Source organism: Urocitellus parryii, chromosome 3 (assembly GCF_045843805.1).
Source record: "Urocitellus parryii isolate mUroPar1 chromosome 3, mUroPar1.hap1, whole genome shotgun sequence".
Lineage (NCBI taxonomy): Eukaryota > Metazoa > Chordata > Mammalia > Rodentia > Sciuridae > Urocitellus > Urocitellus parryii.
In genome coordinates this window covers 20,388,006-20,413,976 of record NC_135533.1, presented here as the reverse complement: position 1 = coordinate 20,413,976, position 25,971 = coordinate 20,388,006, and the positions used below count along the sequence as shown (strand labels likewise).

The following is a 25,971-nucleotide window of genomic DNA, read 5'->3' as shown; positions in this document are numbered from 1 at the left end:
AACAGGCTAAGTATGGCTACAAGAACTTACACTGCCACTAGGCCCACCACATTTCAAAACTGAAATCATAGATCTGTACTCAGCTGTCATTTTGCTGATGAGAAAACTGAAGCACAAAGAGATTGCAAATCATCCTTGAAAAAGAAGGATTTGAAGCAATGGAGAACAGTGCAAGGGCATTCCAGGTGAAGGGTACATTCTGAAGAAAAGTAAAGAAGTCAAAAATGAGCACAGAGTGTACTTGAATTATGAAAACATAGATAAAATGTACTATAGAGAGAGAAAAAAAACAAAGAAAGCTTCTGTCAAGATGTGAGGCCAAAGGACAAAGTTTCTTTTTAAATTATAACATAGATAAAATGTATTATATGAGAAAGAAAAAAAAAAGAAAGCTTCTGTCAAGTGGTGGGGCCAAAGGACACAGTTTCTTTTTTTTTTTTTTTTAATGTTCTTTTAAAAGGTTTTATAAACAACCTTACCTTTTGAATCCATACATATCCCTATTGTCATACTTATTCTATTCAACCTTATCTAACATTTGACATGAATCTCTGCTATGACCAAATTCTCTTTCAATTTGGTTTGTTGTCACTGTTGTGTCTGTACTACAGCATGAAAATATGGATTTTTGCATTTTTCTACAATCTTCACACCCAGAACTTATTTTGCTTTTTCTTTTAAGCCATTTTCACCCTCCAGTGAGGAATAGTCAAGACTTAAGATTTTAAAAATCTCTCCATAAAACTCAAGAGTTTATAGCAATGTTTATTTTACTCCAAAGAGTACCAACCACAATACTGCAAAGGATGCAGCCTTGAATATTTTTTTAACAAAATGTAGTACTACCATTCATTAATATTTTATAGAAAGCAATGCTGGTCAAAGACCAAAAACAGTTCAACAGTCTGAGTTTCTAAAAGAAAACTTTAATAAACTCTTTTCAAGGTTAACAGTAGCAAAGGAAAAAGTTTTTAAACACTTTCAATATATAAAAAGTTTTATTTCCTAATAACAAATGCTAAAAGGAATTCACACATTTAATTTTGTAAAGCTGGCTGTGTAATAACAGAGAAAGAAAAAATATAAAGTATCATAAAACTTTCCTGAAGTCAAAAGTGCTTTATTTACTACGTTCAGGCATCATACTTCCAAAAATGTGAAGCTCCAAATTCAGGTGCAGCGGAGAGTGTGTTAATGAAGTTAGTGCTGGTATACTGACACCCTAGAGAAAAATCAAGTTTTCAGTTTACGTATCAAGTACATGCAGAGGGCATAAAAAAATTCCCTTACAACGTCTCGGTCAGAACTGACTCTATTAACTTCTACTGGCCTGGAGAATTTCCAACCTATCTCAGCCCCCATCAGGCTGGCAGACAGTAGGCCTGAAGTAACTGGGACTAGTCCAAAAAACGTAGGCACAGCAGGCCACAGAGAAGGCTCCTGGGAAAAACCAGATATCAGATGAAAGTGAAGGAGGGAGGAGTCAGAAGTCACAGAGGCAGGCGAGAAAGGGGGAGGGGTGCGTGTGTGTGTGTGTGTGTGTGTGTGTGTGTGTGTGAGATGGGGAAAGGGGTGGTATCCGAAGGAAAACATTAAATGTCAGAAAGCAAATTAAAGTGATCCTTAAAACGCCAATTCACCCTGAGAGATGATGTAGGCGTGGGAATGCAGGGCTCGGGTCCTGAATACAGGAGCAGTAAGACACGGGTGACCCGTCCCACGGCAGGCGCGGGGAGTGCCAAAGTCCTGCAACTAGTGAGCAGTGCAGGTCAGGCCAGGCGGTGAGCCCTGGAGGGTCCCGTTCAACCCGGCATGCCCCACCCGGCCCCGCACAGTGCCTGGCACTTGGCGCACAACCAGGAACTCTTTCTGAATGAACGTCCCGAGTCTGGAAACTACGGGCTTCTTCCCAGAGAGCCAGGCTTCGGGTGGGACAAACACGGGGGCGGGACAGGGAGACACCCAGCGGAGCGGGTCCCGGGGACCTCGGGGCGCAGGGGTCCCAGTCGGAGTGCTGGCCCTCCGCCCGCCCACTACACTCACCCGGATGCCCTTCACCACGGTGATGTTCTCATTCTCGTCCGCCTCGAAGGTGACCCGGCGAGTGCTGGCGGTCCCACCCATGGCTCCTGCTTCTGCCCCCGCAGTCCTAGCGCGGACCCACGAGTTCTTCAGGGCCCCCGCGCACTCACGCGGGTGGAAGAGCCGGGACACTTCCCTTGCCCAGCAGGAGCAAGGCCACGACCCCAAAAAGCAAGGAGAAGGCGCCGGTCCCGAGCTCCCGCCTCCTCCGGTCACGCGCCATAGCAAAACCCCCTGGTGTTGGTCGGAGATCCGAAAGGGCCGCCTCTACTCAGCGGGAGAGCCATGATTGGTTGGCCCGGACCCGGATGCTATGGCAACAGGTGGTATTTGACAAGGTTTCCGAAGCCCCTGAGTGTATTGGGAATTGTAGTCTCGAGCTGACGCGATGGGTGCTGGGGCGAACTCGCCTCGGTCTCCAGAGTGCCAGGGAAGCACGGCATTCTGGGAGTTGTAGTCTTGGCAGCTCTAAAGCCTTGTCACTCGTCAACTTTCAAGGAAGTTCATTCATCCAGCAATGGAGATTTAAAGACATTATCTAGAAACTGAAGTTGGTGAGTTCAAAGACACAAACTCTCTCTTTAAGAAATTTGAAGTTGGATGAGCGATGCACTCCCCTAATGGAGCTGTTCTTAAATACTACATGCAAATCCCCGACACAAAATTTAGAATATTTTAGTCTTAGCCATTAAAAAAAAAAAAATAGGCCAATGTCCCTATCTCGTGAACTGTATAAAATACTTGTTTTATTTCTTTCTATAAAGTACAATTTTTAATGCTGATTTTCATATCTGCATAGGAATTTTTAAAACGGGGGAAAATTTTGCATCAAACAAGTAGAGCATTCACTTTCAACATGGGTATCTTCCTTCACTTCAGTTACATAAGGTGGACCATAATATGGTTAGGCAGAGAAAAGTTAAGTGCTTGCCAAAGATGGTATAAATTAGTGGAGAGACTAAAACTACATCACACCAAGTTGAGATGATTTATTTGGAAAGTTTCTAGTTTCATATGTCACCTCTACAAGACCAAATTAATATTTAGGTCATTTTTGTACACATTTAATTATTTTTTTCTAAACATTCTGCTACATGTACATTTAGCCATATCACCTTAGACTTACAGAGGCAGATGTATTCTCTAGAAATTAGGTGAATGGGTCTGGGGCATAGCTTTGTAGCATCATGTGCAAGGCCTCAGATTCAATCCCCAGATCACAAAAAAGGGAAAGAAAAGGAAGGGAAGGAAAATGTTAGGTGAATGATGGTACTATTTTCAGTTGGTCCCTTTCAACATTAGAGCCATGACATACCAAGGCATTCCTTATGTTATTCAACAAAGCATTAACATTTTTGAGCTTCAATTGTGCTGATCTGTAATTTTTAGACCTTTATGTGATTTTGTCTTTTTCATTTCTATATTTGTGGCCAATAGAAGAGTTTTTATTACATCTCATTATTTTGTTCTTTTCAACATATATGCACCTAGATTATTTTGTTCTTTTGCGGTTTTGAGACTACATGCTACTTTGCACTTGTTTTTAAATTATATAATATGTTTAAATCTTTTCTCTACAAGGAACTAAAATTCCCAGGGATTATCTTTCATTTCTTTGGGATCTCCCCTTCCACAAACGCATGTCACTTATTCCTCCAATACATGGCTCATATTGGAGGTTCTACATACAAGGATGCTCAATAGTGCTCAAAGGTTTCTTGGAGATAAAAGTGTTTTTTAGATAAAGGGATCACTTGTTATCTTGACTATATTTACCTTCTTAGAATATTAAATGTGTTCTTTCAACCAAATATATAAGTATATAAGTCAATATATAAATATATATTTTCGGATGGAAGACAGCATATATCAATATTTTCCAAAGGAACCAAGGAGAGAAAGAGAAGAAGGAGAGAGGGAAGGAAGTAAAGGAGGAAGAAGGAGGGGAGGGAAGAAGACTTCCAATCATCTATAATTATTACCCTCACCTGAAAAAAAATCACCTATACTTTCAAATCACTCAAACAGAATTAGAGGTCTCAGGTGGGAAGGCTTGTGCTTTTTACTCTGATTTTTAAATGCCAAGTTTAAGCAAAAACCTGCTAAAGGTAAAATCCCCTCTTCAGCTACTCCTTCACATATCACTGGACTGTCCCTGGCATAGTAGGTGGCAGTGAAGGAAGAGATAGATGGAAAGGAGTGGTAAAAGCAGAAACAATGATACATGAGTTATCAGGGAAGAGAGAGACGAGTTTCTGGTCCCCAGCCAGAAAGCCTAATTATGGTGCTGTTCATCACACACAAGAGCCCTCTCTCTAGCTCTTCTGAGTAGCATTTCAGCTGCATGTCAGAGCACTTGTACTCTATGACCTATGCTGAAATAGAATACAGATATTACAATCATATTTTCTGAGCTAAAAACTGGAGCAATTGCTCTATTATTTGTGTACTTATAGAGACAATTAAATCAGTCCTTGAAATCAGGATCATCCTAGTAAATGTAGGCCATAGAAGTTGCCATAGTTATAGCAGACCAATGGAAATCACTGGAAAGAGCTTGATATGGAGTGCAATCAATAGAAGCACATTCTGAAAACATGGACTAAGATATGTTTGACAAGTCATAACAGAACATCAGCTCTAAAACTTTTCCCCTCAATTATGGTATATCGAATCCCATAAAAAACAACGAAGCCCTAAAATAGTAGTTCTCACTGTGTGCCTTTGTGCGTACGTATGCATGCACATGTGCTTCTGTGACATGTTTTGAATACAAGAATTTTGAGCAGCACACTTGAAGAGATTAAAAACTCAAAATAGCATAAAACAAGTCAGCAATAATTAGAAGGCATTTGCAAGTGCAGTATAAAGATGCATCTTCCAGCATACAACAAAATAAACAGTAATAGCATGAATCACAAACTCTCCCTGTGGTACTTCCAAGAACTAATCATTGCACTGTCCATGCATCCAGGAAAATCATGAGGCAGAGGTCCCTACATCTCAGAGCACTCTCCTTCAGTCTTTGACTTCCACTTAACAGTACCTTTGCTACTAATTTCTTGTTTGTGACAAATTTTGTATGCTATGCCCTAACATGTAGTAGAATGAGCTCTGGGGACCTTAATGAACCTCACTTAACACTTTGTAGAAAAAATAAATTTTATACAGCATCATAACATAGCAATGCACAAAGATTTCCTGGTACCTCTGGTATAAAGTTTATTTTAGAAAGCCTCGCCAAATTTAGAGCAGGTTTTCCAAAGGCTACTTTCTGACATTTCCTGGACATTCTTCTATTATTTTATTTTATTTTATTTTATTTTATTTTATTTTATTTTATTTTGCTTTTATGTGTTTTCTCTGACATCTCATTTCTTTTCTCCTCGTTGTATCTTCACCAAAATTCAGTGGCTGAAATATTGAGTCTGGCGTGAGGACATGGAAGGAGGGATGAGTGTGTGAGGTGTGCCCAGAGGGTGACAGGCAAACCCAGTCCAGCCCCATCTCATCCAAGCTCAAACCTGTATAGGTCTCAAGGCCCTTTGATTTCCTTTGTGTTGGATTTAGAGTGATCATCTCTGACGAGCAGAGCACAAGTCAGAAGAGACTCATTTCTCATCTCTGTTCCTTAAACAAGCACAAACATCCCATCTGTCATCTCTCCCAAATGGCTCCTCTGGCCTTGATGAATTTTCAAGCCATTTTTACTTCAAAGTACAGGGACATTCTCCTAACCCTTTAACAATATCTACCTGTCATGGAACTTGAGAGATTTCTGAAACACAGGTTGTTAGCCTCTTTACTTTCCAAATAACAGATGTTTGAAATGCATCAAGGTTATATAAGCACTTCTGCTACGACGTTGGACAGGCAGAGAAATGCCTGTTTACTGATGCTAATAGTGTAGAAATGTCCCCAAGTACACACTGTACACAACTGGTCTTCACCCAAGTGTGCTGCCTTGTTTGAATCCACTTTAGTCCCAGTTCAGGGAGGGGGAGCATCCAAAGTGGACACATTGTGGCTCCAGGGAAACTGTTTTTATCACATGTTCCAAAGCCAAGTGCATTCCAACTCTCCACTGGAACAAGACACAGGACAGTGTTTTCTTCAATTTGGAGTCAAGGGATTTCAATTGGAAATGACTTTGTCAGCCATCTAATCTCCTCTTTCTTTTCCAATATGAAGGAGCTGAGCACCAGAGAGGCTATCTGAGTTGCCCAAAGCCACAAAGCCTAATTTCATCAAAATCTGGCAGGATTCCAGATCTCCGGCCATTCAGCCTAGTACTTTGTCACCGCTTCATGCTCTTCTCTTATGGCACTCTGATGCCAGATAAAGGACACTGCAGCAGCCAGTGGAACCAAGATAAGCATGGTTATTAAGTAGAGATGGTGAGTAACAGCACAGAGCTGTGAGGTGGTAGTGCAGGCCTTTGGTGCAGAGGTGCCTAGTCCTGGCATAAATCAGTCACCTTCCCACAGGAGTACTAGAGTCTTTGTACAATTCATAAGCTAATCATGTATTAACTAATAACATGGCAATTCCATTTCTGGGGATACACATAACAGAGATGAGTGCTTATGTCAACCAAAATACACATGCAGGACTATTTATTAGAATTCTATTCACAAAAGCCCCAAGCAGGAAATCACCCAAATGTTCTCTCAACTTTAGAATGGATAAATAAATCATGGTATATTCAGACAATGGAATGCTATACTACAACAAAAAAGAATACACTATTGCTACACTGTGACAACAGAGCTAATTATCATAGGCATAATGTTGAGCAAAAGAATACAGACTGCAGGAGGCCATTTACATGGTGTTCCAGAACAGGGCAAGGGCTGATGTATATATAGTTCAGGGGTTGAGCCCTCGCCCTCAGCCCCCAGCATACACAAGGGCTGGGGGTAACCTCAGTGGTTGAGCTTTGCCTAGCATGCACAAGGGCCTGGGTTCAATCCCCAGCACTTCAAAAAAGAACAGCAAAACTAACTTATGTAAAGGACTTCAGAGTAGTTACATTCCTGAGCGAAGCTGACCTGAAGCGGGTACAATGGAGTCTTGGTCTGTTAGAAATACCTAAAGCAATCCTTAGCAAGAAGAGTGAAGCAGAAGGCATCACAATACCAGAACTTAAACTATACTACAGAGCCATTGTAACAAAAATGGCATGGTATTGGCACCAAAACAGACATGTAGACCAATGGTACAGAACAGAAGACACAGAGACAAACCCACATAAATACAGTTATCACATACTAGACAAAGGTGCCCAAACAACACATTGGAGTAAAGATAAATGGTAAAAAAATAAATTTATTTTTAAGAAAAAGATAAATTCAACAAATGGTGCTAGGAAAACTGAAAATCCATATGTAGCAAAATGAAATTAAACCCTATCTCTCACCATGCACAAAACTCAATTCAAAGTGGATCAAGGACCTAGGAATTACACCAGAGACTCTACACCTAATAGAAGGAAAAGTAGGCCCAAATCTTCATCATGTCAGTAGGAAGTAGTTAGGCCCCTACTTCCTTAACAAAATTCCTAAAGCACAAGAAGTAAAATTAAGAATCAATAAATGGAATGGGTTAAAATTAAAAATCTTCTTCTCAGAAATAAAAACAATCAATGAGGTGAAGAGAGAGCCTACAGTATAGGAGCAAATTTTTATCACACACACACATTCAAGATATATAAAGAACTCAAAAATCTTAGCACCAAAAAAAAAAAAAACAAAACAACCTAATCAATAAACAGCTAAGGAACTGAACAGATACTTCTCAGATAAAGAGGTACAATCAATCAACAAATATATGAAAAAATGTTCAACATCTCTAGTAAATAGAGAAATGCAAATCAAAACTAAGATTTCATCTCACACCAGTAAGAATGGCAGTTATCAAAATAACAGACAACAATAAATGTTGGCGAGGATGTGGGGGGGGGGGAAGCACACTCATACATTGCTGGTGGGACTGAAAATTGGTGCAGCCAATCTGGAAAGCAGTATGGAGATTCCTCAGAAAACTTGGAATGGAACCGCCATTTGACCCAGCTCTCCCATTCCTCAGTCTACACCCAAAGGACTTAAAATCAGCATATTAAACAAACGCAGCCACACCAATGTTCATAGTAGCTCAATTCATAATAGCTAAACTGTGGAAGCAACCTAGATGCCCTTCAATAGATTAATGGATAAAGAAACTATGGTATATATACACAATGGAATATTACTCAGCAATAAAAGAGAATAAAATTATGGCATTTTCAGATAAATGGATGGAGTTGGAGAATATTATGCTAAGAAAAGTAAGCCAATCCCAAAAAACCAAAGGCCAAATGTTTTCTCTGATAAGTGAATGAAAATCTATAATGGGGGGCATGGGATGAGTGAAGGAACTTTGGATTGGGCAAAGGGGAGGGGAAGAATGGGAGGGGGCATGGGGATAGGAAAGATGGTGGAATGAGAAGGACATCATTACCCTAGGTACATGTATGACTGCATGAATGGTGTGACCCTACTTCATGTACAACGAGAGAAGTGAAAAATAGTGCTCTATTTGTGTACAATGAATCAAAGAGCCTTCTACTGTCATGTATATCTGATCAGAACAAATAAATTTTAAAAATTTTTTTTAAAAAGAAATGAGATAATCACGAACTATGTAGTTTTGCATAGGTGTGCATATCCAAAAAAATTCACTGAGCTGTGAGTATACTTTTGTGCACCTGCAAGATATAAGTAATACCTAAATTAAAATTATTTATTTATTCATATATGACAGGGGAATGCATTACAATTCTTATTACACATATAGAGCACATTTTTTTTATATCTCTGGTTGTATACAAAGTATATTCACACTAATTTGTGTCTTCATACATGTACTTTGGATAATGGCCATCTCATTCCACCATCATTTCTAACCCCTTCCCCTTCCTGGGTTTGATCACCAGCACCAAAAAAAAAAAAAAATTGTTCTAGTGCATTTTTAATTAAAAATTTTTAAGAGAAAGAGGCAGCTAGGGAGAATTGGATGGGAAAGAGATTTGCTTGGTAGAATATGTCTTAGGAGATGAGTGAATCTCTACTGGAAAACTAGGATCCAGGATATTCCTTAATCAGTATTCCAGAACTATTGTAGCCATTCATCTATTAAGCTGAGCAGATCAGAACATGGAAAAGAAGAAGAAGCAGTGGGATAGATGTCTCCAAGTCCATTCCAGATTAAGGGAAATGTCACAGAGGAGTTAAAAGCAGAGACAAACTGGAGCCAGCTCTCACTGACTAGTGCGACCACCCACCCCATGTCCAGTGACACCCAACTCTGCATTCAGAGACATCATCTTGGCAGCTTGACCATTGGAATAGTTCCACCATAATGGAAGGCAACCCTCACAAATCAGGGATAATAAAACACAGCCCTTTTTAGAATTTTTTTTCTTTAAGATGGTTATCAAATATGTTGTTAAAATGGATTTAAGGGCAATCCATATGGGTTGGTGTAAGGCATCCGGGGTTCTAGGACTACATATCCACAAGTAAGTGCAGCCAGACCTCTCTGTCTGCAAAGACCCCATCCATGAATAATGAACATATTTGGAAAAAAGATGGTGTCTGTACCTGAACCTGCACAGAGCTGTTGTTTTTTTTTTCCTAGTCTTTATTCCCTAAGCAATGTCATATAACAAATATTTACATAGCATTTAAATTGTATTAGATATTTTAAGTGATCTGGAGATGATTTAAAGTATCCGGAGGATTGTGTACACTATATGCAAATACTATGACATTTATATAAAGTAGCTGAGTTTCTGTGGCTTTTGATATCTGCAGGTGTCCTGGAACCAATCCCAAGAGGAGGCCAAGAGATGACTATACATCAAAATGCAAATGGACCTACACTCTGTTCCTTGGGTACTAACCAGGAAGGTCCAATCCCAGCCAACCTCCCTCCCCATGTACCTGGAATTACCGTCTCACTAACCTCTCCCCCATTTCCAGCAGCCCAGTATCTTTCATACCTCTCAGTCGTTCAGCCTGCTAACACCTCCATCTAGAAAGTATTTCCTTCTGGTCTTCAGCTGATGAGCCTCCTCGAAGCTCCATCTCCAATGTGCCCTCCTGGATGAAGTCTTCCCCATCTTCCTAAGATGGAGGGATTGCTGGAGTGGATAGCTGTTGGTTCTTCTCCCAGATCCATTTCTATCCTCTCTCATCATTAATATTCTAATATCCCATGGATAAATTTACTCTTTTCCTTTCTCACCATCAGGTTTGAATGAGATTGCCTCTACCCTCGACTCCAGCAAGGGGTGGAGATGAGGTCTAGGGCTTAAATGTATCATCAGATCTCTAGGTGCTTCCAGGAGAGGAAAATATCCTTCTTATAAGGAAGCTACTAGAATATCTCCCATGGCACAGGAAGGATAATATAGTCTGGGATGTACCTTTTTGAACCCCCCAAAATCTTGTTTGAAAACGGAGGCAGTGCCGATTGTGGCGGTGCATGCCTGCAATCCCAGTGACTGGAGAGGCTAAGTCATAAGGATTGCAATTTGAGGCCAGCATTGGTCATTCGGTTAGATCCTGTTTCAAAGTAAAAAAGTGAAAAATGGCTGAGGATATAGTTCAGTGGTAGAGCACCGCTGGGTTTAATCCCCAGTACTGAGAGGGAGAGAGGGCAGGAGCAGGGGAGGATGGGAGGGAGGCAGGAAGGAGGGAGCTAACTAGAGAGAATAGAACAAAGACCTGGAGGAGAAACAGACTGTCTGGCCCTGTCACTTGGCTCTGAATTAAACCCTTCCTGAAGTCCTGTTTCTTCCTGGAATTTTAAATTATATAAGCAAACAAACCTGAGTTTTGTTTTCTGCGAGTTGCTACAGACAGCACACTGACTAATGGCCCCAGCTGTGTACTAAGTCACCCATATTTCCCGGACATTAGGGTGGCACAGTGTTGTCCTTACATAAGGCCAGGCTGCACGGTCTGTTTGTTTACTAGCCTAGGATGTGGGACTGGGTCAGGGGCTAGACTAGGGCTCCCTTAGGGTCCTGAACAGACACAGAATCTATGTAGAAATGAGTTGGAGCCTGAGGAACCACTTGAATTGTACTGCTGCTTCTTCTTCTTTTTTTTTTTTTTTTTAGAGAGAGAATTTTTAATATTTACTTTTTTTTTAGTTCTCAGCAGACACAACAGCTTTGTTTGTATGTGGTGCTGAGGATCAAACCTGGCCGCATTCATGCCAGGCGAGCGTGCTACCGCTTGAGCCACATCCCCAGCCCTGTACTGCTTCTTGACACCTGGAAAACAGCAGAGGAGTTATTTTCCTGTGATGCTCAGCTGTGAGAAAGGGATTTCCTGGAGGAATAGATGTCCAATATAGAGGCTGCTGTAAGATTAAAATGCCCTTTAAACATGTTTCTGCCTTTTTCTCCCTGTCTATAGATTATTTAAATAAAGGAGTACCTATGACACTAATTTTAGGATACACACACACACACACACACACACACACACACACACACACTCAGGATTTAACCCAGGGGAGCTTTTATCACAAGCTACATTCCTGGTCCCTTTTATTTTTTATTTTGATACAGGGTCTGGCTGAGTTGCCAAAGCTGTCCTTAACTTTCCATCTTCCTGCCTTAGCCTCCAGAGTCACTGGGATTACAGGGGTGCTCCACCACACCCAGCAAATTTAAGGGAATATGTTTGAAGTACCTAGCAAAGATAGCATAGCATCTGGCATTCACTAAAAACTCAATAAATAGTGATTTTATGTTATTCTGGCAGTGTTCATTTTATTCTTTTTGATTTAAAATACATTGTTAATTATATTTCCAATCTTTTCCTGTTGTATGTATTTGTATGTGTTTCAGATATTGAAATTAAACTATCTATTTTTAAATCTTAATTTAGAATTATTTCTAAACTGCTTTCCTGTTTTCCTAATCTTTTTAAGTAATCTTTGTTTATTAAAAATGACCTATGGGGGCTGGGGTTGTGGCTCAGTGGCAGAGCACTTGCCCCGCATGCATGAGGCACTGGATTTGATCCTCAGCACCACATAAAAATAAATAAATAAAATAAGGATACTGTGTCCATTGACAACTAAAAAATATTGTTTAAAAAATGACATGTGTTCATTATAGTAAATGTAGATAAACAAAGGATTCAAAATTAAAATCACCCATAATACCTACTACTCATAAATAACTACTGTTAATATATTAAGCATATACACACATATTTTTATCCAGAATAAATGGGGTCATACAGTATATGCTATTCTTTAGTCTGTTGAATTTTTTGGCTTGTCATATTATGATTTTCTTAAACTGTGTCATCAAATAGTCTTTTACAATAGAGTTTTTAATGATTATATAGTATTCCTTTGTGAATTCTAATCTAGTTATCAAATTTCCTACTATTGGGCATTTAAGAATTTCCCCCCCTAATTTTAAAAATATCATTAACTATTAATAATGATGGAGATGAAGATTCTTGTAGGCAGCTCACTATTTGTATTCATGATAATCTTCTTAGGATGGATTCCTAGCAATGACATTGCCATGGGAAAGTATGTGTGCTGTCAAATCTCTCAGGTCTGCCTGCCTATCTATGCTGACATGATTTCCAGTTCCACCTATGGGGCATGAGATAATGGTTCTTGAATCCTTGACTACACAAGATATCAATTTTCAAATAATCACCAATTTGATAAATTTGAAAAAGTCAATAGTTTATAGAGTTTAATTTGCATTCATTTTATAACCAGTTGGGATTGAACATTTTCTCACCCATTTTTAATTTGGACGTCTTCATATGTTAATTCACGTTCTTTGTCCAATTTTCTATTGGCATACTCATCATTTCTAAAATATACTTCAATTAATTATAGTTTTAAATTTAATACTATTTATCTCTACTTTTTAATTATTAATCTTCAAAACGTATAATTAATTACAATTTATCTTTATAACTAACATTAATCCTAATTTTGCTTTATACTATTAATTGTGGCATTTTACTTTAAACTATTTCATATCTATTTTGTTAATTTTTCAATTTTTTCTCATTTTTTTAAATAATTGCTGTTATCTAATTTGGGCCTTTCTAAATACTTCTTCCAATCATTTTATTGCTTTATATAACCCTTCTTATCCCCTCCTTATTTCTCTGGAAAATCTTCTCTGTTTTTAATTATCTTTTTAAATGAGTTTCAGACTAATAGGAGGAAAGGGGAGAACAGCAGAAGGAAGGGTGGGGAGAGTCCACGATGCTCAAGGGACTTTGGAAGCCTCCTTTCTTAGCCTCTTCTACCTGACTTCCTTTTCTGCCAAGGCTGGTGCCCAGCCCTCTCTTGGAGACCTACAGAGCTATCCTTTTTACCCCAGTGACAGTGAACGCTGTGACTTCTGGACATTCTGCATCCACACTGTCATGGACAGCGATGATGTGACAAGTGGAGTCCCCGATACCTACAGTGGCTAGATGTGAAGCAGGCTGGGTTTTGCCAACAGTGTCCCATGAGGAGGGAGGGCAACGTGGGCAGAGGATCGCAGCTAGGGGAGGTCCCTGCACAACTCCCGGCCTCTCAACAGCGGTGCAGGAGAAGGCGTGCCTCTCAGTGACTGCTCCCACCCCCCTTAAACCAGGAGCTCCTTGAAGATGGGGCTCTGTCTCATTCAACTTTGGATTCGGCCCACGCTGAGTTCCTAGTCTTTGATATATGTTTGTAAGATGAATTGCAAAATAATTAATAGAACCAAGTATATTTTTATGTGAAGAGCCACCATAGCAATGGAGTCAGAAACCTTATCTTGTTACCACTAAAGTGAGACCTCTTTATTGCTTTTAATTTCTTAATGGTTCGTCTCTGCATCTCTAAAAAAGGGATAATATCTAACCAGTCTACCTTATAAGGGTGAAAAGAAGATAACCTTATGGATTGTGAACATTTCAGACATTTTAAAAATTAAATTTATAAGTAGTTGGGAAGTTTAGTGAAGACGAGGTGACTGAGGTAAGAGGGCCCTTTGTTCCTCACCTTGCCCGATGAGCATGTGTGGCTGGTCACTTGGCAGCTCCCCCTGTCCTTTACCCCATCCCTGCATCTGGGTGGCTAGCAGTACTCAGGGGGCCAGAGGCATGGTGAGGGGGGCCCTCTGTGGGAAAGGCCTGGCTTGATTCCAAGAGAGAGCAGCAGAAGGGGCAAAAGGAAGAGAGGAGACGGGAAGGAGAGGCCTCGTGGATCGAAATATGAACAGAGAAGGTTGCAGAGAGGGTGCAGGGCTCAACTGCGTGGCGTAATGGGATCCGGATTGGAGGACAGAGCCACAGTGATGGGAAAATTCAACAAACGTCTCTGTGGGCAGTGAATTGTCTCCACTTTATTCTTTTTCAGGAGATGCCAGTTATACAGTGAGGGTTCTCCAGAGACACAGAACTGGTAGGAAGAGAGACAGATGGTAGATATAGATACAGACATAGATATAGATGCAGATGTAGATGTGCTATAGATATGTGGTGGGTGTGTGTGTGTGTGTGTGTGTGTGTGTGTGTGTGTGTGTTGCTGTAGATGGATAGATAGAGATTTATTTCAAGGAATTGTCTTAAGCTGTTGTCGGGGCTGGCAAATCTGAAACCTGCAGGGCAGACTTGCCGGCTTTAAACTCTGGATCAGGAGCTGATACTGCTGTCTTGAAGTGAAATTTCTTCTTCCTACAGAAATCCTACATCTTACTCTTAAGGCATGTTATGGTTTGGATGTGAGGTGTCCCCAAATGCTCATGTATAAGACAATGCAAGAAGGTTCAGAGGAGAAATGATTGGGTTATTTGAGCCTTAACCCAATCAGTGAACTGATCCCCTGATCAGGATTAATCAAGAGGTAACTGAAGGCAGGTAGGGTGTGGCTGGAGGAGGTGGGCATCAGGGGTGTGCCTTTGGGGAATATATTTTGTATCTGGCGAATGTACTCTCTCTCTGCTTCCTGATCATCATGTGAGCTGCTTCCCTTCACCACACTCTTCCACCGTGACATTCTGCCTCACCTCAAGCCACAAGGAATGGAGTCGGTTGTCTGTCTGAAACTATGAGCCCCCAAATAAACTGTGACTTTTATTCACAACAGTGAAAACGTTTACTAAAACCAGGGCTTTCAACTGAGGTCCATGCAAGTTATTGAGGATCATCTCTTTTACTTAAAGTCAAGAAATTCCAGATGTCAGCCACATCTGTATAATACACCAGGACAACACTTTAAACGATATTTAAATAACTGAGTACTCTCAGCCAGTCAAATTGACACATAGAACAAAGCCATTACACCAGTCTAGACCAGACGTGCTTTCAACGCATTTATATTTGAACTGTTTCTTTGAGGGAGACCCTGACCTGAGACCCAACGGCACAGTGCAAAAGCCTTTGTTCCTTTCAAAGAGTACAAAGCCTCACACACAGAGACATAAGGACCAGCGCCCCTCTGAGGACTAAGGAGATGCTGTAAAGGTATTCTTCCTGGTTAAAATTATAGGGTGAAGGGAGGAAGAGAAAGGAACTGGGCAGGTGGGCACTCTGGCTCCACCCACACAGGATTCTAGGGAAAAGACCTTGTCTCAGAGGGTGGCGAGCTGAATATGTACACATCCAAAGGACAACTGGCCCAAAGAGAGGGCTGGTGTCTCAAGAGAGCACTTGGATGCCTCACATGCATTTTCATGCACAGCAAGAAGAACTTCTCCACCCATCTGCAAATTCCAAGTGCTCTGTCCAAGTGCGCCTCCCAGGGAGAGAGAAGGTCAAGAACTACACGGGGAAACAACCTTATTCCAGCAGGGGATAAAAAGAAACGGAGTCAAAGGGTTTTTTTTTTAATGTGGCTTGGTCATCTGAGGCACCACTCCAACACACAGCATTGGCCACAGATGCAGGTTCTTAGAGCCATGTGCTCTTGTGGCCCTCTTCAGAGGACAACCTGACAGTGGAGAAGGCAGACAGCAAGCTACTGTGTCCCCAAACACACTGATTCCCAGGAGCCAGTTTCTTTCACTCCACCTGGCAACACCCACAAGCTGACTGTTGAAGGCCCCCTCAGACTTCCCAGAGCAGATTTCCCGGATGGGCAAGCAGTCCTGCACACAGCCCTTCCCAAGTTGCAGGCTCTCCTCTGAATCCTGAGCAGGGCAAATGCGAGCCTTGCTAGCTCACAAATCACCTTTAATGATCCCTGAAGGAAACCATCAGTAAACCTCAGGCAGCGAGCCTGGAGGTAAAGCTACAGAAACACAAGGTGAGGGAGGGGACATATAAAGGATCATTTCACCTGGGTAGTATCTCTGTTTCTTTCTTTCACGGATCATTGTGTTTGCTGCTTTGTCTGCTCTCTGGTACCTGAACACATTAGGAATTTATAGTTAATCTCGAGTTGTGATGAACCTTATCAATCTCAGATGGTACCATCTCGGTGACTGGGCTGCCAGCGGGTCCAGAAGGATGGGTTTAATTAGAAACAAAATATCTGCAACAAATGCCAGCTCTCTCCTATCGGAATGCTAAACGGTTAGTGTGCCTGGGGACAGTTAAGGAAGAAGTCTTGTCTCTTCCCCCTCCCCCTCCCCCCTTCGCTTCTTCTGCCTGACCCTCTCCAGCCACTCAGAGGTAGGTATGGTCACGATGAAACCCAGTCTGCACTCTGTGCCACCCTAGTCACCATCTCCTCCTAGATTTAAGTGGCCTCCAATACAGGAACCCATCTAACAAAGAATGGAAGCGTATTGATTATTACAGCTTTGATTTCATACCACACTATTTTCAAAAAAAAAAAGACCACAGCAGGACTGGGATCTAGCTCTGCGGTGGAGCACTTGCCTAGCATGCACAAGACCCCAAGTTCAATCTCCAGTACACTAAAAAAAAAAAACAGCATTTCTAACATTTCTATTCTGGTATGTTTTTCCTAAACTTTGCCCTCCCTATAAAGAGGTGAAGTCTATTTTCCCTTGAACCTGGGTGGGACTTTGTGACAGCTTTAATGATAGAATGCAGAGAAAGAGGTGCTGTATGAGTTCTGTGAGGTTAGGTCATAAAAAGCAAGATAGTTTCCGCCTGGCTCTTTTTCCCAGATTCCAGCCTGTGGAATGCAGTCTCCACAAGGACGCTCAGGCCACATAGGCTAAGCATGGTTGCTGCTCCTGCCAGCTAGTTCATTCCCCAGACCTGCGAGTAAGTGAGACCTCAGAGGATTCCAGCCTTGACACACTCCAGCTTATGCTAGGGAGCAGAGATGTGCCATCAAGGCAGGGCCATGCCAAATGACCATTTGGAAGCAAAATGAATGTTGTATTACTTTAAGCCATGAAGTTATAGAGTAATTTTGTAGCAACAGCGATGTCACCGAAACAATGACTCTTCTAGATCTGCAATCCAAAAAGACAACTAGACTCCTCACTCACTTTAAAGTAAAATGAGAAAATAATAGTGCTTTATTCAAGTTGGCAAGCTTTATTAAAAAAAACTGGAACAAATAAAAAGCTTGATATTTACACTATAAATGTGAAAGGATAGAAAAATATCTAGAACGACAAACTTATTAAGTTGCTTGTGTTTGAGGAGGTGAATGGTATGTGAATTGATGAATTGGGGACTTTAATATTTTGCTGTGTACACTTTCCTATATGAAAAAATAGATAGGTGAGTATTATTTGATAATTTCTAAAAGCCTAAAATAAGCAAAGTAACACTAAACAAGTAGAAGACTTGCTTTTTTATTTTAAGGTGAAAAGATGAAAAGGATATGTCTTCTTCTCTTACCTCTTTCTTAGTCCCTTTCTGCATGCTGGAGAAAGGGACAATGATGGGAATTTCCCCAAAGAGTTTCTCCCTTTCCCATTCAGAACAGGTCTGGTTTTCCAGTTACAGGTGACCTGTGGTTGATAAGATTTGGGATTATTGACAAACACCAAATATAAGTAGTACCAGTCAACCTACAGTGACATCAAAGAAAGTATAATACCCAGATGACAATTATTTCATCTCTTTCATTTGACAGAAGGGCAAAATGTTTCCTTTTTTTTTCTTTCTTTCTTTCCTTTTTTTAAAGAACAAAGTTGGGCTTTTTTGTTGTTGTGGTGGTGGTTGGTTGGTTGTTTCTGAGACAAAAGTCTCACTAAGTTGCTGAGGCTGTCCTTGAACTTGTGATCCTCCTGCCTCAGCCTCCTGAGTCACTGGGGGTTACAGGCATGAGCCACAACACCCAGCAGAATACAGTTGTTTCAAAAAGCCACACCATCCCTAGATAATGGACCTTTAATTGCTTGTCCAGAAACAGGGATGATTTTTCTATAGAATGACTTTAACAGATACTCCCCAGGTTTCCTGACAGCCACAGGCTGAGTTTTGGGAGACAGCTGGCTAGGGTTATAAACAGCTAGTGACCTTAGAAGAGAATGAAGACTGAACTTGTGGTCCAGGCTCAGAAGCAGCAGATGCTGATCATTTTGAAGTGAGCACTGCTAACCTTGTGGACAAACCATGGCACCAGAATTAGATGCATACTTAATCATAAACTTAATTTCCTAAGTAAACAAAAATAATTCACTTGACTTCCCCTTTATTGATTCCTCAAACACTCAGCGGAGCTCCCTCTTATACCAGCATGTCTTGCCATTAGTGAAAGGAACTGAGGACATTATGGATATAAGGGTGGCTTGTAAATATGAAAGCATTGCCTCGGCCCTTGAGTGTGCCTTACCTGGTCTTGTGTAACCCAAGGAATGGCTAATAAGGGCGAAAATGTACTGTGTGCAGAAGCCGAGTTCTCCAAGTGAATAAGAAATGGTGGAATAGGAAATAAATTCATCAGCTCTCTTGTTAAGCTAGCCAGAATCTATTTGAATAGAATTCCAAACTGCAAAAGGGTACTGAGGCTGACTGTGAAATGATAAACTTTCATGAAATGCAAACAAAACACAGTCTCCAAAACCACACTGCCCATTCGTGGACAGCTAGGAACTTACCTACCCAGAGATGTAGTGGAATAACATCTGTGGACAGGTAATGCTTTGGGACTGTTTCTTTGATTTAGCTTGGAGATGGAGCTATTCTGTAATAGCTTTCACATGTTCCATCTTGTGATGCTGACTAGCCAAAAATTTGAACACTCAAGTGATACTTTAAATATATTTTTCAAAGAAAAAAACATGTCTAAGTTCCCCTCAACTCCTTCATTTCTGTTATCCTTTGAAACTCAGTCTGGGTATTTCCTGATCAAATAGCACATTCTCTAAAAATACTTATGCCAAGCATTTCTGGCCCTCTTTCTACAAAGTAACCATATTATGAAGGATGACATTGAGATTACACTACAAGTTTCTTTATCTGTCCTTATAAAGGTCTAGCTTTCCCATGCAGCCTTAAATTTAAGTACCTATCAAGTTCCAAGGGTACCAAAGAGAATTCTACTTCCTGTTGTTGTTGGGTTTTTTTTTGAGGGGGGGTGGTCAGATTTAAGCATTAAGTGCAAACAGATTCACCTAAGATACATTTGAGGACAGGGAATCTGGATTGAACCCAGGGGCCTCTACCACTGAGCTACATCCCCAACCCTTTTTATTTTATTTTGAGAAAGGGTCTCATTAAGTTGCTGCAGTTGACCTTGAACTTGTCATCTTTCTGCCTCAGCCTTCCAAGTAGCTGGGATTACAGGTCTGCATCACCCTGCTTGGCACCCAGGATACTTTTAAATAGGTAAATGCCTGTCTCCATCCCCAGAGGTTGTAATTCATTAGGTTTGGGTTGCAGCCTCAGTCATCAACATTTTAATATGCATCCCAGGTGATTCTGATACAGGGATCCACATCCCACATGGCTATTCTAGTGGTTAAAATCTCCACGGGATTCCTGTTTCCTATGCTAGAAACTGTCATCGCACAGCATTTGACATCTACCTGTCATCTTACTTTTTAAGATGGACTATTTCCCCAATGTACTTTATTAACACCCAATTTTTACTATTTCCTCAATGCCCAATAAGGTCTGCATTTGAAATGAGAAAAGTTTAGAGAAGCAAGATTTTAGGCCAGTCGATGTTTAAAGTCTAAATCAGAATCTAATTTTGTTGTAAAGTATCATGTTCTCTAAAAGCATCTTGGGGATTCTGAGTTGAGAAATATTCATGTAAAATGGGGAAATAAAATTCATCATGGAAGAAGCGAATCTTGTGTTCTTTTCTGAGATAGCAGCCTCTAATTTGTTCAACCATGGTTTTAGTGCTGGAGAAAAAAGGCGAGAGGCCTAAATGGTAACTGCTGAAAGCATATGTTGGGGGGCATTTCCTCCATGCAGCCCCCAGGCTCCCCTTAACACATATTAATAACCAGATTGACAGAGCACACAGCTCCAACACTGAAAAGGTCATTCCATCCTGATTCAAGACCACATAGCTAAGGAATTTATTGTCCTATCATCAGGTCAAAAAAATTTTACTTCTATTTTGACCTTCCATAAGCCCTCTTCTCTCCCTAGACTTCCTCAGCATAAAACAGAATTGAGACAAACTAAGTGGAGTCACAAATACTACTTCATATCAATTCCCTGGGCTTCTTAAAGATGGCAGCCAAGGTTAAGATCGTTGCTATTACTCCTGAACTGGAGTGAATAAAGATGTGAAATCTCGTCCCCCCTGTAATTGAGGGCCTGAACATGGGGAGCGGAAGGAGAATTAGAAAAATGTACAGTAGTGGACTATTGGGTTTTTTTCTTTCCCTACTTAAGATCCCTTTCTTCTTCAAGCATTTAACTTCCTCCTTGCTGTGGGAAACCTTTTATGTGTGTTTGGAGAGAGTTATCCCTCTCTACCACCACAGCTAGAGTACAAGCCTGGAGAGGGTGGCTCAGGGAGAGGCAGGGACCTAAGGGGACCTGTCAGCAATGTCTCTGGCATTTTTCTGGCTGATCTACAGGAAGTCTTCTCTTTCCATTGGGATTGAGCTGGAGGGGAATATTGTTGGGGAGAGTCATCACTGTCACCACACAATGAAACAGTCTATCAGAGGGGGAAGGATAGGTAGATCTTAGGTGACACTCATTTAGCCCTGGCAAGTATGAACTTTATGTGAGTCAATAAAACCCTTCCTCAGTATTGTTTGCCCTTAAGTTGGTGGGGGTGGTTTTCTGTCACTTGCAACTGAAAGTGACAGAAAATATGGATTTTACATTTATTCTTGAGATTTGTGACATGGTAGAATAGATGTTGTTGATGTCCCACCCAGAGCCCCTTTCCAGCCAGTACATCCACTCCCCCTCCCCAGTTGCTGTGAGTGGTGTCTAATGACATACCTGTGACCTTCAAGGAGAATTGCCCTTGATTGACAAAGCACCTTCACCTAGGATGCCTAGGATGTTACTAGGAGTCAGGTGCAGAATGATTAGTCCCACCTACAGGAGACAATCTGCAGTGCAATTTATGACCCAGAGCTGCCCATGGATCAGCCAAGGCGAGGCTGTACCTGAGGCCAATCCTAGCTCAGCTTCTCCACTTCTTTATCCTGCTTCTCTCACTCCCTTTGAGAAGCATCCTGAAGGACCTTCCTTCAAAAGATCTCATGCCCTAAATCCCTGCCTTAGCCTTAGCTGTAGCCTATGCTTATAGGAAATACACCTAGACATGCATTCATTTTTAATTAGTTTTTATTTTAATCAAAGCAATATATTGAATGTTTAAGAAGTAAAAATGCATGAAAAGGCTTTTGCACTTTAATGGTAGTTCCCTACTCAAACTTCTCCTCCCTCTCTTCTAATTCTCTTGGCAGGGGGAGCTTCCGGCATCATGACAATTGAAACAGGATCATTCGCTACATTTAGCTGTTACTTGTCTCTCCTGATATCTTGGGAGGTCAGACAACAACTTGGTTCCGGTTTGTGATGTGGAAATTTAGCATGAGCAACTGCATTAGAGTTCTAGGCTGGTCTGTTGGGATCTATCTGGTCCAGTGCAAGAGCCTGGTCCAAAACCAAGGTCTCCAGCAAATTTTATTTCACAGAAGTTCCCAAATGTCCAACTGGTAACAAACCCAGATTTGGAAGCTCAACCCATGGAAAAACCAATATCTGAGAGTTGAGTGACATGGAGAAAGAAAGGTTTTATTCAGTGGCCAAAGAATGGAGTGGATAGAGTTTTGCTCACAATTCAGCTTCTCAACTCCAGCTGGTTGAGAGGTTTCAGATCTAGGATAGGAATTATGAGGAGAGGGATCATCTAATAATGAGGAGAGATATTCATGTCTTTTCCTAGGAATGGGAAGAGTTCTTCCAGGAACTCAGGTGCCATCTCTTTTAAACTTCTTTCATGGTCTAGAGTTTTGGGTCATGTCTTTGACCTTAAATAGGGTAGGGAGAAATGTGGGAAGTTTAGGTCATGTGAAGCTTATGTTATAGTTTTGGACAAAACATTTCTCAACTGATCAGCATGTCTCCAGGCAAACTGAACAGAATCTGACCCCAAAGCTGAGGCAACAAAGGAGCGAGACACAATATGAGGGCAGAGAGGCCAGCGTTCCATCTCACCCCAGTCACCCACTGGACACCTGCAGGCCCAAGTGAACAGACAGTGTTTTCAGCACAAGTGTCCCCAAAGACTCACTTAGGCAACTGTTACCATCCTAACCCACATGTCAGAGGTGTGACCTAAAGTGAAACCAGAGGGAGACCAATAATGCATTGGCCCACTGTATGACCTCCAAAACTAGTGAGTTTTAAGTCAATGAAGAGCAAGTGGGGAAAAAAGAGCAAGTGCAGCTAGAGGGCTCATGTAGGCTTCTCCTTGAATATGTGACACATTACTGTGGCATAACCATTTCCCATATTCTCATGTGCTCAAACATATCATCCCCATTTTCTCTTGGAGAGTTGCCTCCTGAAGACCTCATCCTTTTGCACAAAACTCCACATCCTTCACCTCATCTGGAAATTCCTTGGTCTGTTCTCCCATGCTAGCCTTCTTTTTCCTTGGTCCCACATTTTCTCTTTCTTGGCTCACTACCTTGTTCTTGTGGCAATCCTCTCCATTGTCTTCCTGAGACAGGGCCTCTCCTCCTCCTCCTTCTGGAGAGGTTGCATGTCTGAAAATATCTTTATTATATCATCACCCTTGATAAACAGGTCAAGAATTCCCAAGGTAATGCTGGTTTTCACTCAGACCTTTGCAGGGTATCCTGTTCCCTCCGTCTGCCTGCTGTTTCCCAAAGATGTCTTGAAATCTATTTACTCTTGATTTATCTTCTATTCTTTTGGTCTTGATAAGTTCATGCCAATTTTTTAAAAATAAATTCCTTTACTCTTGATTATTTTAGTAGGTTTTTAGGAAAGTGGGGAAATAATATTTCTGGTCAATTTTTATCACAGTGATCTGTTTTTAAATAACATTTCCTTATTTCAAAATCAATATATGTTTATTGAATAAAACACAAATAAGCAGAAGTAGGAAGATTAAAATGACCTGTAATCCCACTGCCTAGAGAAAATAGCTGTTAATATGGATTGTATTTTTTTCCCAGCATTTTCACCTGAATGTCACACATAAACATGGTTCTTATTGGGCTGGGGCCAGGGCTCAGCGGTAGAGCACTCACCTAGCATGTGCAAGGCACTGGGTTCGATCCTCAGCACCACATAAAAATAAATAAAATAAAGGAATTGTGTCCAACTACAACTAAAAAAAATATTTTAAAAATGGTTCTTATTGCCATTGTTATCTACTACCACCCTGAGGATAGGGGGAAAGGATGCTGGTAGCAGGAGATTCCCCTGTTAGCACATCATTGGAAAGGGGAATACAAATGGGGAGGTAGAAGCTGAAGCAGAGCAGATTATTTTGCATAATTACAGGGAGATAAATGTGTTTGAGGGAAACCAGGAGGAAGGACAGAGAGGCCAATGTGTCATAAAAGATGACAGGCAAAATCCTATTGGCATCATGATAGGAAAAAAACAACTTACAAGATCAAGTCCTAACCCAAGGATTAGTGTTTGCTCAGGGAGGCAATAAACTTCCTTCTCAGATGGTTCTTTCCTCAGAAAATTCAAGAGCTACATAGATACCTGTGAAATTGAGCATAAGGATTTAGTATGTAGAAACAGGTAACATGTAGAAACATATGACATAGAAACAGGTGACATGTAGAAACAGGAGATATTTAGTAAATAGACATACATGTGTATTTTTAGCAGAAATGGGAACATTGTAAATGAATGGAACTGGAGACTGTTATGCTAAGTGAAATAAGCCAATCCTAAAACACCAAAGGCCAAATGTTCTCTCTGATATGTGGTGCTAACACACAGTGTTGGTGGGGAGAATAGAAGTTCATTGGATTAGACAAAGGGGAATGAAGGGAAAGAAAGAAGGATGGGAATGGAAAAAGACAGTAGAATTAATCAGGCATAACTTTCCTATGTTCATATATGAATACACGAATACACGACCAGTGATACTCCACGTCAGGTACAACCACAAGAATGGGAAGTTATACTCCATGTATGTATAATACGTCAAAATATATTCTATTGTCATGTATATCTAAAAAGAACAGATAAAAACAAAAAAGGGACTATTTTAAACTTGACTCTTGTGTATCATGTTGTTTTTCATTAAATGTATTATGAATATCTTCACTTCACTAAAAATTCCTCAACTGCACTAGTTGCAGAGGTACACAGCTATAGCCTCAGCTACTGGGAAGCCTAGAGCAGGATCATCACTTGATTCCAGGAGTTCAGTGCCAGCCTGGGCCACACAGTGAGACCTGGTGCCTTTAAATAAGTAAGTAAATGAATAAATAAATATTCTCCTACTGGAATAACTGGATAATATCCACATGCAAAAGGAGGTAAAAGTACATCACAAAATGAGAGCAAATATTTGCAAATCATGTATCTACTATCTAAAACCTATAAAGAACTTTTACAAATTAACAATAGAAAGGAAAACAATTAAATTTAAAAAACAGACAAAGGACTTGAATAGACATTTCTCTAAAATACATGTGTGTGCATATGTATATATAAAATATATATGTGTACATATATACATATATATATGGCCAAGAAATACAAGAAAAGAAGCTCAACATCATTAGTCATTAGGGAAATACAAGCTAAAACAATAAGGGAATATCATTTCACCTATTAAGATAGTTGTCTTAAAATTTTTTTTTAATGGAAAGTAAGTGTTGGTGAGAATGAAAGAAATCAGAACACTTATACTTTGCTTCTGGGAATGTAAAATTGTTGAGCCACTGCAGAAAATAGATTGACAGTTCCTAAACACTTAAACATATGACCTAGCAACTCTGCTGCTAGGAATATGCCCAAAAGAATTGAAAACAGCTACTCAAATATATGGAGATGCATCTTCTCAGCCACAGTATTCACAACAGCCAAATGTCTTTCGATGGCTGAATGGATAAATGCACTGCGGGGCATATATTAGAATAATATTCACCCATAAACAAGAATAATATACTAATTCATGCTACAATGTGAATAAACCTCAAAGACCATGTGAAATGAAAGAATCCAGACATCTTGCACAGTTATATATGAAAAATGCAGAACAGGTAAATCCACAGTGTCAGAAAGCAGATAGGTAGCTATCAGGGGCTGGAGAAAGGGAGAATGGGGAGTAACTGTTTAATGAATATGGCCTTTTGAAGTGACAGAAATGTTTTCAGACGAGATTGAAGTGTTAGCTATACAAATTGTGAATGTACTAAATGTTTCTGGGTTGTGCACTTTAAAATGGTTAATTTCATGTTATGCAAATTTCCCCTAATTTAAAAAATGTCCATAAACACTGTCTTTAGTG

The 25,971-nt window shown here is 40.6% G+C and overlaps 1 protein-coding gene across 1 annotated transcript in view; it reads right to left on the bottom strand.

The window, feature by feature from the left end:
• Window positions 1–2,289, bottom strand: part of Chchd3 (coiled-coil-helix-coiled-coil-helix domain containing 3) — a 265,714-nt gene extending 263,425 nt beyond the window's left edge. Inside the window, exon 1 of the mRNA XM_026392785.2 lies at window positions 2,044–2,289. Coding sequence (XP_026248570.1) covers window positions 2,044–2,124 — 81 coding nt within the window. The 5' untranslated portion in view covers window positions 2,125–2,289. The remainder of the gene's footprint in view (window positions 1–2,043) is intronic.
• Window positions 2,290–25,971: the final 23,682 nt, after the last annotated feature.